This window comes from Macaca fascicularis, chromosome 10 (genome assembly GCF_037993035.2).
Source record: "Macaca fascicularis isolate 582-1 chromosome 10, T2T-MFA8v1.1".
Classification (NCBI taxonomy): domain Eukaryota; kingdom Metazoa; phylum Chordata; class Mammalia; order Primates; family Cercopithecidae; genus Macaca; species Macaca fascicularis.
In genome coordinates, this window is record NC_088384.1 from 105,722,191 (window position 1) to 105,736,918 (window position 14,728).

The 14,728-nt window shown below is 43.9% G+C and overlaps 1 protein-coding gene across 2 annotated transcripts in view; it reads right to left on the reverse strand.

Annotated features, from left to right (window-relative positions):
* The window catches only part of B4GALT5 (beta-1,4-galactosyltransferase 5), an 89,839-nt gene that overhangs the window by 3,127 nt on the left and 71,984 nt on the right, over positions 1-14,728 (reverse strand). The window contains exons 4-9 of one of the 2 annotated variants that reach the window (XM_005569324.5): positions 11,807-11,931; positions 10,871-10,987; positions 8,840-9,027; positions 8,010-8,132; positions 5,024-5,125; positions 22-3,530 (exon numbers count right to left, since the gene is read on the reverse strand). In XM_005569324.5, coding sequence (XP_005569381.1) covers positions 3,383-3,530; positions 5,024-5,125; positions 8,010-8,132; positions 8,840-9,027; positions 10,871-10,987; positions 11,807-11,931 — 803 coding nt within the window. In that variant the 3' untranslated portion in view covers positions 22-3,382. Of the gene's footprint in view, positions 1-21; positions 3,531-5,023; positions 5,126-8,009; positions 8,133-8,839; positions 9,028-10,870; positions 10,988-11,806; positions 11,932-14,728 lie in introns of those variants that run through there. The other variant, XM_065523284.2, reaches the window with a different exon arrangement.

Genomic DNA, 14,728 nt, shown 5'->3' on the forward strand with positions numbered 1-14,728 from the left:
AAAGAGAAACGACCACCAAGGTTTGGTTCTTGAATATGTATTTTTTACTGAAAAAATCATTCATAAATTAACATACAAAAATGTACAAACACATGAGTAAATAATGCAATGACAAAGGACTAGTTTTGTGAAAAGTGTTTTTTAAAACATCTTTAGATTTCAGTGCAAAAATGTACCCCTGGCACCTCTTAAAACGTAAGAGCAAGCTCAAAAACACGTAGTGATGGAAATAAGCTAGCTATGCTCAATGCCATCGTCAATGGTGAGTGGATACAATCAATCCATGTGGCTGCTGCTCAGCTATTAATGTCTGTGGTAGAGCATCTCTGACAAGAGGACCTATTACGTCAAAATGAGTATTCTTGCAAATACCCCCCATCCGCCCAAAACAGCATGAACGAACGGGGACACCTTTCCCTGCACACAGCAATCAAAGACAAGATTAATTTAAGGGGCCACCCATCAGTAGCCTTGAAGACTGTCAGCTACCAACATATACACAAGGTCACATTTGGTTCCTGTTTTTTTTGTTTTTTTTTTTTAACATGACAATTTCACGCTATTAACAGAACACGGGCCTGGCTGTACACTTTTAACTATGACATTTCCCATATGATATTCGAGGCCTGGTGGACACGACTGACAGTGCACATCCAGAGATTCCACACTCATCAGACACAGACATGACCGCAAGGGTATCAAAGTGACCCCACTTTAAGCAGTGAAAAGAGAGCTCTCCATTTGTTCTCAGATCAGTATGTTCTTAAGTCAGGTGTTAGCCTTTTGCCAACAGTGTGTACTTGATGGTAATTATGGTAACACAGAGCTTCAAACAAGATCGCCTTACAACACTGCCGCATACACACATGGCACCCATGACTCAGAATCAGTCTGTCCTGGCAAATCCGTCCAAATGACATCATAGTGTTGTCACATTGAAAGCAACTCACAGCCTTCAGTGAGGAAAGGGGAGAGAAGAATGAGAAGGGGAGAAAAGCCGAGGCAGGGACAAAGGCCCGGTGTAGGGTGGGAGTTGCAGGGTGGAGGGGGGGCTCTTTATTGCTATATGCACCATAAAACAAAGGAAAACCAAATGAACTTCTGTGTGTAATGTTCCCTTGTGAAGGTATTTTAAAGCATGAAATGCTTAAGTCTTAAAAACATATGCTATAGCTTACCAGCATTTTCAAGGGCAGGAGCCTGCTCTCTCATATGAGCCGATAAGAGCTTTGCAATGCAATTTATTTTCTAAATACCACTCTATTCTTCAAAAGAACAAAAACACAAACAAAAAAAACAAGGCCTGGCCAATCACTCCCACAGTTTGTGGGGATCATATGTCCACAGAACCATCACATGCAACGAAAAAAGTCCTAACCCACACACATACACACACACACCCCTACACACACCCATGTAAACCATGAAAATCAAGGAAGTTGAAGGCAAACAAGGCAATTAAAAAAAAATACGAAGTACTCTTTAGAAAGTACTCCTCATCACAATATATAAATATGTTTTATGGAAAAGAAGAGGGGGGAGGAAAACTGGCATTTTCCAGAATTCTGCAGAAGCCGACAGAGACTGCAATTTGAGGGCTTTGGTTTGGGGAAAAACAAAGAGGCACAAATTCAAATACAATTTAGAGTATGACTTCAAGGCTGGGTGCAATGGCTCACACCTGCCCATAATCCCAGCACTTTGGGAAGTCAAGGTGGGTGAACTGCTTGAGTCCAGGAGTTCAAGACCAGCCTGGGCAACATGGCAAAACCCCATCTCTACTAAAAATACAAAAAATTAGCCAGGTGTGGTGGTGTGCACCTGTAGTCTCAGCTACTCGGGAGGCTGAGGTGGGAAAATGGCTTGAGCCTGAGAGATGGAGGCTGCAGAGGTGATCGTGCCACTGCACTCCAGCCTAGGCGACAGAGCCAGAGCCAGTCTTAAAAAACAAAACAAAACAGAATATGACTTCAAAATGCAGGTGGGAGTGTAAGCAGTGCACCTGGGCTCTTGCTGTCTGGAGCTTTGTTAGTCTAATTTCAAAGCTTCAATCCGGTCTTACCTGGATCCAGCTACCCCACAGCACACAAGTGTCACCAGCTCCCTGGCTCCTGGCTCCCTATTCAAGTGCTCCTTGGTTCTATGTATCAGTTACTAATGTTGACAAAGAATCTTTACAGAAACCAAAAAGGGAAACAGAGGAATCACTGAAGCCAGCTGGTAATGTAGGCACATTGTTCAGAAACTGTGGCCAAGTTCCACAAGAGAAAAAAAAGGGGGGGAGGGATTCCCATACACACCCCCATCCCCCGCCCCCTGCCCCACCATGCTGATGAAAGGACAGAACACGAAGCCTGGAGAGCCAGGGGTGTGTGTGCAGCGAGCCCCGGAGGGCCTGCTTTGGGCAGGAAGCAGCCTGCTCCAACAGCAGCCTCCCGCTTAGCGGAGAGTGGGATGAGCACGTGCGTGGCCAACACGAAAGGGTGAATCCAGAGCAGAAGTCAAGGGCAAGACTCGTGGGGGAGGAAGAAAGGGGCAGAAGCCAGCTCCCAGCAATAAAGGTCAGGTTATTTTGTTCTTTTGTGACATGCCCTATATCCACTCCCTTCCCAAAGTAATAGCAATTCGGGAGATGATATTCTGCAACCGCATTTTAACTGAATTCCTGCACTTGCCAACCAAATAACTGGCCTAATATATAAATCCTCGATTTGAATTGGAGCCAGCTAGAAAATTAAATTTTAAAAAGGCATTTTACATGGCTTATTTACAATTATACTTCTTCAAGAAGTGATTGTTATATATTTATGTCTATTTATCTTTCCCAAACGCCCTCCCCTCCACCCTCAATCCCCACCCAAAGAAGGTAATTTTTTAAAAAAATGAAACCAAAGAGAAAACGATATAGAAGAATGGTGTGGAGTTTCATTTGCTCTTCCTAAAATGCAGCTGCCCTATGGTGGGTTTGCCTCTGCTCTCAAGGCCAAGAGGCTCCAAGGTCATGTGTAGGGACAGGCTCCACGGCAGGACCACGGCAGGACCACGGCAGATCACAGTTTATCACAGGTTCTGGAGACTGTGGCTAAGACAGGATGTCGGGTAGGAGACAGGGAGAGAGCAGCGGGACAGACGTCTGTCTTATGAAAACAGAAAGCCAGTGCTGACGAAGGAAGTCCCCAAGCTCACTCCCTCAGTCCCAGCGGCTGATCCAGTGAAGGCGTTTGTGCGTGTGCTGTCACATTTTCCCCCCGAACCCTGTGATCCTTCATGAGACACGGTATTTCTGTTCTCTTGCTGTGTAGACCCTCCCCCCATCCAAAAAAATCTCATCAGACTGCTTTCTTGGTGGCGGTGGGTAAAGCAAACGTACAATTCTCTCCTCTCAGTACTCGTTCACCTGAGCCAGCTCGGGTGTCAGGTTGACAGTTATGTTTTTATACAAGGCGTCGTATGTGATGTTTGCAAAGTAGTTCAGGTTGTTGAGGCCATCCAGCCCTTGCCGTTCTTTTGACTTCCTCAGCAGAGCATACCTGTTTAGGGAGCAAACAGAGAAGAGGTGGCTCTGGGTGAGGCCCCATGCCTCTGCGGTCAGAGGATGGAGCAGGGCGTCCCACAGCAAAGGACGCAACCCATGGCAGCACTTCCACAGCACAAGGCGGATGCACGGCCACTCTGCTATGCCAGGCTGAGTGCTGTTGTCAGAAACACCTCCTGTGTTTCATGCCAGATGCTTTACTTAATTATTTCATTTAATGCTCACCCCAGCCCCTGCTAGCAAATCAGGAAACCGAGGCTTAGTAATGTGAGGTAACTAGCCAAGGTCAGAGAGTGGGGAAGTGGGAGGTAAAGTGTTAAAAATACAACAGATGAGAAAGTTCATACTCTGTGTGCAGTGCCATTTTACTCCCATGAAAACAGAATTTCAGCAATTAGAATTGGTTGTCTAGAGCACAGTCTTCCACACAATTTAGAAAAGACACACACACACACACAAAAAGAAAAGGTAACACAGCAACTGCAGCCACCCAGACAGAAGCTCAGGACACCATTCGGAACGGGAGCCTGCAGAAAGGGCGCCACTGCTCTGTCACCTCAGGGACCTTCATCCAAGCCGTTTTTTCCCCAAACTCTCCAAAGGCTACTGGGGAGACCACAATGCTAAAGACAAAGGATGAGTGATTTCCTTAGAAGAATCTTACTATTGAAATGTTCACCAATGGCCGGGCGCGGTGGCTCAAGCCTGTAATCCCAGCACTTTGGGAGGCCAAGGCGGGCGGATCACGAGGTCAGGAGATCGAGACCATCCTGGCTGACACGGTGAAACCCCGTCTCTACTAAGAAATACAAAAAACTAGCCGGGCGAGGTGGCGGGCGCCTGTAGTCCCAGCTACTGGAGAGGCTGAGGCAGGAGAATGGCGTGAACCCGGGAGGCGGAGCTTGCAGTGAGCTGAGATCCGGCCACTGCACTCCAGCCTGGGCGGCAGAGCGAGACTCCGTCTCAAAAAAAAAAAAAAAAAAAAAAAAAAAAAAAAAGAAATGTTCACCAATGGTCTGATCCCCACACTGGTCTGCCTCAGTTAGAATACACGCAGCAGCTATCAAACAGCCATTAGAACAGGGCTTGGGGTGGGGAGTAGGAGGGGTTGTAATATGGTCTAAGACATCCGGACATGAAAGTATAGGGGATCCTTCTTTTTTTTGAGACTGAGTCTCGCTCTGTCGCCCAGGCTGGAGTGCAGTGGTGCAATCTCGGCTCACTGCAAGCCACCTCCCAGGTTCACGCCATTCTCCTGCCTCAGCCTCCCAAGTAGCTGGGACTACAGGTGCCCGCCACCACGCCTGGCTAATATTTTGTATTTTTAGTAGAGACGGGGTTTCACCGTGTTAGCCAGGATGGTCTCGATCTCCTGACCTCGTGATCCTCTTGCCTCAGCCTCCCAAAGTGCTGGGATTACAGGCCTGAGCCACCATGCCCGGCCAGTATAAGGGATACTTCTAAGAGACAGAAATAAATTGCACCAACCTTCCAAGAAACTGGACTTCTCCTCGATGGTGATGAGGAATGGACTTGTACTTTCCTGTGTCACCCTCTGGCCGGCTCACAGAATAGCCTGCATTCTGCACTCTGTCCAAGACCAAGAGAACGGGCTTTTAGATACAATGGTAACAGCCCAGGAGCTACCAAAGCCTACAAGACGTGTTACAAGCTTACCCTGGAAATCACACACAGCAAAGGCTTTCCCACTCAACTGACTCACTGTGTCATTTTTTAAACACTGAGTTAAAATTCAATTTTAACTGAATTAAAGTTTTTATGTGAATAGAAAAAACAGGCTGGGCTCGGTGGCTCATGCCTGTAATCCCAGCACTTTGGGAGGCTGAGGGGGGCAGATCACTTGAGGTTGGACGAGACCAACCTGGCCAACATGGTGAAATCCCGTCTCTACTTAAAAAAAAAAAAAATTAGCCAGGCGTGGTGGCACAGGTCTGTAATCCCAGCTACTCAGGAGGCTGAGACAGGAGAATCACTTGAACCTGAGAGGCGAAGGTTGCAGTGAGCCAGGATCGCACCAGCCTGGGTGACAAAAAGAAAATCTGTCTCAAAAAAAAAAAAGAAAAGTATGGAAAGAAATGGCTACTTCCAGGGAATAAAACAGAATCAAAATGGGGATTAACACTTAGATGCTTGTATAACCTAATTTTTATTTATTTATTTTTTTTAAAGAGACAGGGTCCACTGTGTTTCCCTGGCTGGAGTACAGTGAGACAATCATGGTTCAGTGCAGCCTCAATCTCCCAAGCTCAAGTAGTCCTCCCATCTCAGCCTCCTCAGTAGCTGGGACTACAAGTGTGTGCCACCACAATTGGCTAATTTTTTTTTATTTTTTGTAGAGACGAGGTCTCACTGTTGCCCAGGCTGGTCTTGAACTCCTGGGCTCAAGTGATCCTCAAGCCTCGGCCTTGCAAAGAACTGGGATTACAGGTGTGAGCCACAGTGCTCAGCCTATCATTTGAAATTTTATCAGCAAAATAGTACTCGTAATTAACAACTAACACATACTTTTTAAAAGCCAAGCTACAAAGTAAACAGATACTAGGTAGTAGTTTGCATTTGTTCCTTATTAGGTTACTATTTACTTACTCCATAAAAATATTACTTTATTCCACTCACACACAGGATTGTTCATCCAAGTTTGTACAATGCGAGCCTTATGTGATGGCGCAGCTAAATCTGTGTAGACGCATCACTAATATTCCACCCTTCAGTTTGGAGTGGTTCCAATGAAATGGACATTTAGTACACAGAACACTGGTGAAGTGAAGTTTTGTTAGAAACTTATAGCAGGAGGGGCACTTAGTTATAATTTGCCTTAAGAACCCTATTTGCACCCATTAAAGGACAGAGCTTTAAAAAAAGAGCCTTAAAATGACTACATTCACTTATAGGAATTTTTCCTAAATAGGAATAACAGGCAAAAGAGTTATCTACTATATCACACTCTAAATAGTAGAAAATGGAAAAGATTCTAAATATACAACAGGAAACAGTTACATAAATTATAGTACATCTATATAACGGAATTAAATGGAGCCACTTAAGATCCTGTTTACAGAGTATTTAATGTTGATATAATAAAAGCAGTAACATCTATTGAGAGCTTATCACATATCAGATATGCCAGAGCTCCATACACATTACATCATTTAATCCTCACAATCCTGAGACTTGTGATTTTAAAAACCGATACACAGAGATTTTAAATTACTATTCACTTGCCACTTTTTAAACACAAAATAAACTCAATGAAATGGTAACATGTTACTTCTTTTTGTGGGTAATTTATTTTATTTTTATACTCATCTGTATTTTACAATGAACATATTCTTTATTATAAGAAAAAACTGCTAAATTATAATTTATGTTTATTTTTGCATGTCAAAGGAGAGAAATGAAAATAGCTGCTTTGTTGGGATATACAGTTTATTTTTTAAGATATTAAGATTTATTTTTATTTTTATTTTTTTTATTTATTTTTTTTTTGAGACGGAGTCTCGCTGTGTCACCCAGTCTGGAGTGCAGTAGCTGGATCTCCGCTCACTGCAAGCTCCGCCTCCCGGGTTCACGCCATTCTCCTGCCTCAGCCTCCCGAGTAGCTGGGACTACAGGCGCCTGCCACCTCGCCCGGCTAGTTTTTTCTATTTTTTTAGTAGAGAGGGGGTTTCACCGTGTTAGCCAGGATGGTCTTGATCTCCTGACCTCGTGATCCGCCCGTCTCGGCCTCCCAAAGCGCTGGGATTACAGTCTTGAGCCACCGCGCCCGGCCAAGATATTAAGATATTTTTAAATTAAGATTTAAGATATTTTCTAAAAACTTGTAAGAGTGTGTGTGTGTGTGTGTGTGTGTGTGTGTGTGTGTTTTGAGACGGAGTATTGCTCTGTCGCCCAGGCTGGAGTGCAGTGGCGCGATCTTGGCTCACTGCAAGCTCCGCCTCCTGGGTTCACGCCATTCTCCTGCTTCAGTCTCCCGAGTAGCTGGGAGTACAGGCGCCCGCCACCAGGCCCGGCTAATTTTTTGTATTTTTAGTAGAGACAGGGTTTCACTGTGTTAGCCAGGATGGTCTCGATCTCCTGACCTCGTGATCTCCTGACCTCGTGATCCGCCTGCCTCGGCCTCCCAAAGTGCTGGGATTACAGGCGTAAGCCACTGAGCCCGGCCTATGTGTGTGTATTTTTTAAGACAGGTCTCACTCTGTCACTCAAACTAGAGTGCAGTGGCAGCTCTCTGTGGCCTCGAACTCCCGGGCTCAAGTGATCCCAAAGTGCTGGGATTACAGGTGTGAGCCATCACACCTGGTCAATTTCATTTTTTTTTTCTTAACCTTTTAAACTGTAGCTACTAGAACATTTTAAATTACACACTTGGCTTGCATTACATTCCTATTGGATAGCACTGGTCTGCAGTCTAAGGTAGCATTTCTAGAAGACAACAAAAGAAGGGTAGAGGTACCTGTTCCAGAGGTCGTCATCTTCTCCACCCCAACCCCAGAAAGCATTAGGAAAGCCATTGATTTTCCGAAATTGTTCCACTGTTAAGCCACTCACTCCGCCAAAGAACTCGGTGTAAGGAAGCCTAGGAGGAGATGTGGGACATCAATCATCTGTGTGCTACTGGGTAATTGTTTTCCCTAAAAGGTTCTCATCTGAGAACTAAAAACAGTGCTCTCTGTGCTCCTGACCCGATCCATATGTACTTGCTTCCTCATGCTGACATGTATCAATCAAACGAGCAAAATTAATTTTTGCAAACCGATTTCTAATAGCTTTAGTGAGATATAACTGATATACCCACACACAATTCGCCCATTTAGAGTATATCATTCAATGGTTTTAGTTTATACACTGAATTGTGCAACCATGACCACAATCTATATTAGCATGTTTCATCACTGTCCCCTGCAAAGCTTTGCACCCAAAAGCAATCGCCCCTACTCCCCCTATCCTCCTTAGCCCCTTATAACCATTTACCTACTTTCTGTCGCTATAGATTTGCTTATTCTGGACATTTCAGATACCTGGAATCATATGATACATATGATACACCATTTGTGTCTGGCTTCTTTAACTTAATGTTTTCGAAGTTCATCCGTGTTTTGGCACGTATCAGTACTTCATTCCTTTCCATTGCCCAACAGTACTCCAACTGTATGGATATACACATTTTGTTTATCCATCCATCAGCTGATGGGCGTCTAGGTTGCAGCTAATTAGATTTCCTCTTCACATCGCTCACCATTCTTTCAGATTTAGCCTCTTTAGTTAAGAGGAAATGATACTCACAGATACATATACTTATCCAATTTGGTTGCAAAATGCCTCGGCATCTGTCCACATCCATAATAGTTGCGATCACTTTCTGGTATGTGATCTACATCATGAAAAATCAAACAGTCCCAATCCAAGTCCTTCATTGCTTCTTGAAAGCCAACGTTGAAAAGCATGGCTCGATTAAAGGGTTGGGTACCAACCTAAAAGAAACAGAACTTTATTTTCAAAAGAATCTTGAAGCAAAATCTTTGCTATCTTTGCTGTGCCTAAAGAAGAGTTTATTAGAACCAACTGGAAATGATCACTGGGCTAGTGTAACCAGGTCCAGCACCACACATCAACGCACAGTGTGGCCCAGAAGTCACTGGACCTCTGGCACAGGCACAGTGGCTCACACCTGTAATCCCAGCACTTTGGGAGGCCAAGGCAGGCAGATCAGGAGTTCGAGACCAGCCAGGCCAACATCGTGAAATCCCGTCTCTACTGAAAATACAAAAACATTAGCTAGGCGTGGTGACGCATGCCTGCAATCCCAGCTACTTAGGAGGGTGAGACAGGAGAATCGCTTGAACCCGGGAGGCGGAGGCTGCAGTGAGCCAAGATCGCACCATTGTACTCCAGCCTGGGCGACAGAGCAAGACTCCATCTTCAAAAAAAAAGAAAAAGGAAAAAAAGAAAAAGAAAAAGGAAAAAAAGAAAAAGAAAAAGTCACTGGACCTCTGGCCCCAGTTTCTTTAAAAATGTAAGTGGTAGCAAACCCAAGCTTCTCTTTCCCAAGGCTACTGAAGGCAGAAATTCAACCATATAACAGCATTTAGAAGAATACCTCGCTCCACAAAGAGACAACATTACCATATCTACTCTCTACCACTTGTCAATCATTCTCTTCAGTATATTAACCAATCTCTAACTGTTCATAAACCAAATCTAATACAAAGAGTGGTTTTTGGTTTTGTCTTGTTTTATTTTTAAGATCTAACTAAGACAATAGCCACTGAACATGCCAGGAACTCAAGTCCATGGACAAAGAATTCAGAGGCTCATGAAGATATCAGTTCAAATCAGTTGACAGCCTAATTAGTATTACAGCTACATTGACTCCCCCTTGCCACTATCAAAATACCCAACTTAGGACCGGCAGATAGACCGTTAACATTTCCCAGATGCCCGGCCTTGCTGAACAGTGGTGCTCAGCCCTTCTTTCTCACTCCAATATAAGGCAAGCTCCAGGGTGACACTTAAGAGCAACTCAGACTATGAGACTCAAAATTGTGCCCATAGGGAGAGGTAAGCATGCAACAGACCCTCAGGCTGACGATCAGTATATTCAGGGAAATCTGTCAACCTTTTGTTTATCTATGGATATAGCACTTCTAGTTCAAGGATCACATACTTCAAAACGCCTACAGAGGCCAAGTCAGTAATATAAACATATAAACTAGGCCAGGCAAGAGAAAACCACAGTAGGACCGTCATGTTCCATCTAAAGGCAAATAAAAAATATGCAGGACCCAAAAAAAAAAAAAAGATTTACAGACTGAATTTGCCACGTGATCTTCTTCAGTTTGTGACCTCTATATCTGGTTCACTACCAATATTTTTAAGATTAAAACAAAACCAAACCCTCAGGCTTAGAGAAGTCTGCAAATGTCCCAGGCCACTTGGCTGATTAAAAGCAGACATGACAAGCACTGAGGTCTCTTGACTCCAAGGCCACATCCTCTGTGCTGTACCTTGCTGCAGCTCTTTACCTTAAGGGAAACTTCCTGGGTCTGGAGCCTGCAGGCACCAACAAAACCACCACACAAGAGGCCTTTGTTCATGAGCAAAGCTCTCTCCTGGATTCAAGTGTGACCAGTACTGGGCAACAAACATCTAGAACCAGGAGCACAGAATTGCTCTCTGCTCCCCTTCAAATGTCAGGCAACTCAATCCTAAGATTTCAGTTTTATTGGCTCTTCACACCAACAGTGGATCAGCTTGCAGCATCCTAAACTGCCGTCTCAGAAGAGAAAGAAGAAAGGAAAAGAAAGGACCACTTACTTGTTCAACCACATAAAATGCAAACTGCAGGCGCTGGCGCTGGAGCATGGGAATCAGGTGTCTGAACAGGACAGGGAGGTGCTCGTGGCGATTCCGGAAGGGGATAAGGATCGCCACCTGGAGAGGATCACCGCAAAAGCAGCACAGTTAGGACTCTCAGCTTTCACTCCTTAGCAGGACACCCCTGCAGAATTGCTGACCAACCCATGGGAGTTCTGGGAGGCTGGCTACATTGTCCTCAGCTTTCTCTAAACAAAGATCTATGTTGGCAAGCTGGTCCTTGGACCTAGATGAATGTTATTCTTACATATACCATACCTTATGGTACATAGTAGGCCTACAATTTATTCTAGGCCATAACTCATAGGAAAACACACATTCTACACTGTGACAAAAATACATTTATAAACTTACAATTAAAACAAGCTTCACAAAACAGTATTTCCCCTTGCATTTTAATAGATTCTTGTTGAAAGAATGGACTTAAGCCAGCGTCACAGCTTAACGAAAACTACTGATGTCTTCTGACTATGGTCAGGCAGAAAAACACTAAATCTCAGTGTCAAGTCAGATAACTTTGCTTTTTAATCCACTAATCTTGTAGTAACCAATGGAGGACAGGCATGAAGCACTGACTCTGCAGATGACTTCTGCAAATGGGTCAGTAGAGACCACCAACGCCTCATCCCCTTGCTTTGTTAATATTCCTGGCAGGAAGACCAAAGGGTCTTGCTCGGTCATCAGAATAATGCAAATTTCTGTGTCTACAAAAGAGTCCTTGTGGAAACCCATTCCTCCAAAATATTTCTACATTTGCATGGGGTGGTAGGATGAAAATGACAAAATGTCATTGGTTAGCTAATCCCATGGTGATTCGGACCAAAGGCAAACCCCAGGTGGGTTTCTCAGCATTTTGACTCTGACTTCACACCCTACCTTCCACCGAGGCATGCAATCAGAAGGCTTCCAGTGACCTCCGAGCTTGATGGTTGGGTCTTTGGAGAAGAGTTCATGAATGTAATCCATTCCGATTTCACTCATGTTTATGTCTATTGGGCCCTCTGAATAGAGAGGGGGAAAAGGATTAAGAGATCAGAAAATGATAGGTTTCCCTATGCCTGAGGTTTTAGTCTCTGGAGAAGTACAATGCTTTTTCAGCTGATTTGTTTTTAGCAAGGATGGAAGTCCCTTCCTCTGCTTTCCATCTCACTGCATTTCAGTTCCTCACTATTATCAAGGTAAAGAGGCAAATCAAGGAATTAAGACTTTAGAGTTCTGCTTCTGTCAGGGGCCAGTAAGAAATGAAGACTTTAAAGTAAAACAGCAGCTGAGCTTTTCTTTTCTTTCTTTTGAGACAGTCTTGCTCTGTCGCCCAGGCTGGAGTGCAGTGGTGTGATCTCAGCTCACTGCAACCTCTGCCTCTGGGTTCAAGCAATTCTCCTGCCTCAGCCTCCTGAGCAGCTGGGACTACAGGAATACGCCACCACACCCAGCTAATTTTGTATTTTTAATAGAGAGGGGTTTCGCCTTGTTGGCCAGACTGGTCTCGAACTCCTGACCTTAAGGGATCCACCCACCTGGGCCACCCAATGTGTTGGGATTAAAGGCATGAGCCACTGCGCCCAGCCTTTTTTTCTTTTGTTTTGTTTATTAGTATGTTTTAATAAATAGAGACGGGGTCTCACTGTGTTGCCCAGGTTGGTCTTCAACTGGGCCGCAGTGATTCTACCACCTTGGCCTCCCAAAGTGCTGGGATTATAGCTGTGAGCCCCTGCACCTGGCTGCAGCTGAGCTTTTCTGAGTAGAAGGAGAAAAGTAGCTGAGCTTAGAGTCATGTTGGTTTGCTCCTGATCCAAGTGCAGACACACTACCTCTCTCAATCCATTCACCAGTGGGTCAGGACCCTGAGTGATTATGTCCTAACTCAGAATGCATCTGAAAGTCAGGAAGTGGTACAGTAACAATCAATAAATGCTATTAAAACAATGAACTGATAACATTAGTTTTAGGCCTGTCAATGCCTATTTCTGATACACAAATCTTAGCCTTCCCAAACTAAGCTTACATCTAGATGCAGACAAACACAGATTTTAAAGGGAAAACCTATATATGAGTGGTGAGACATGCAAATGAAACAGTAAGGCTTCCAACACAACTTACATACTTACAATTAATTATTCATATATGGATGAGAATATGTTCAAATACCATGCATGGCTATTTCTAACATTTTCTTCTATTTTCACTATGTTTGAGAATAAAACTCAACTTTGCAAATGTAAGGTTTTCCTTTTCTTGATCTCACTTCTTTAAAAAAAATTTTTTTAAAGAAGTGGGGAACCATATAAGAAGCCTAAAAGTATAGGAAAGGTGTAAGAGTTTACTATCCTTGTTTTAGCTTACATGAGATTCAAAAAAAAGAACAAAAAGATCTAAGAATTGTTCTAACTAGCACTTTGTTAAAACAATAACTTGCAAGGCATGGTGGCTAATGCCTGTAGTCCCAGCTACTCAGGAGGCTGAGGCATGAAGATTGCTTGAGCACTGAAGTTCGAGACCAGCCTGGGCAACATAGTGAGACCCCCACCTCTAAGACCAAGCACTACAATCAGTGGGAGATTTATACAAAAAAGACAAAGCTGACTGCCTAGACAGTCACGTGTTTTCACATTTTCACCAGTGATGGATGGCATATACGGTGGCTGCATAAGATCACAATGGAGTTGAAAAATTCCTACTGCCTAGTGATGACATAGCTGCCATAACATTGTTGTGTTACTCAAGTGTTTCTGGTGATGCTGGTATAAACAAATCTACTGCACTGCCAGTCATATAAAAGTGTATCACAAGGCTGGGAGCAGTGGCTCACACCTGTAATCCGAGCACTTTGAGAGGCTGAGGTGGGCGGATCACCTGAGGTCAGGAGTTCGAGACCAGCCTGGCCAACATGGTGAAACCCCCATCTCTACTAAAAATACAAGAATTAGGCAGGCGTGGTGGCAGGTGCCTATAATCCCAGTTACTCGGGAGGCTGAGGCAGGAGAATCACCTGAACCTGGGAGGCAGAGGTTGCAGTGAGCGGAGACTGCACCACTGCACTCCAACCTGGGCAACAAGAGCAAAACTCCATCTCAAAAAAAAAAAAAAAAGTATAGCACATACAATTATGTAGAGTACATTATACCAGATAATGATAATAAACTATGCTACTGGTTTATATATTTATTATACTCTATTTTTAAATCGTTATTTTACCCTTTTTTTTGAGACAGGGTCTTGCTTTGTTGCCCGGGTTGGAGTGTAGTGGCGCAATCATGGCACACTGCAGCCTGTGGCCCAGGCCTAAGTGGGAGGGTTATTTGAGGCCAGGAGTTGAAGACTAGCGTGGGCAACACAGTAACACCCCATCTCTTAAAAAAATAATAATAATAATTTTAAAATTAGCCAGGTGTGACAACAGGCACTTGTAGTCCCAGCTCCTCAGGAGGCTGAGGCGGGAGGATGGCTTGAGCCTAGGAGTTTGAGGCTGCAGTTTTTTAAAAAACTTTTTATAAACTTTTTAAAAGTTCACAAGTTTATAAAGTAAAAAGGTATAACAGTAAGGTTAATCTATCATTAAAGAAAGAAGACTATTTTCTGAATAAATGTAGTGCAGCCTAAGTGTTCGGTGTTCATAAAGCCTGCAGTAGTGCACGGTCATGTCTCAGGCCTTCACATTCACATTCACTCACTCACTGACTTGCCAGAGCAACTTCCATTCCTGCAGGCTCCATTCATGGTAAGCGCCCTACACAGCTGTACCATTTTTTATCTTTTATACGTCATTTTTTACTGTACCTTTTCTATGTTTAGATACAC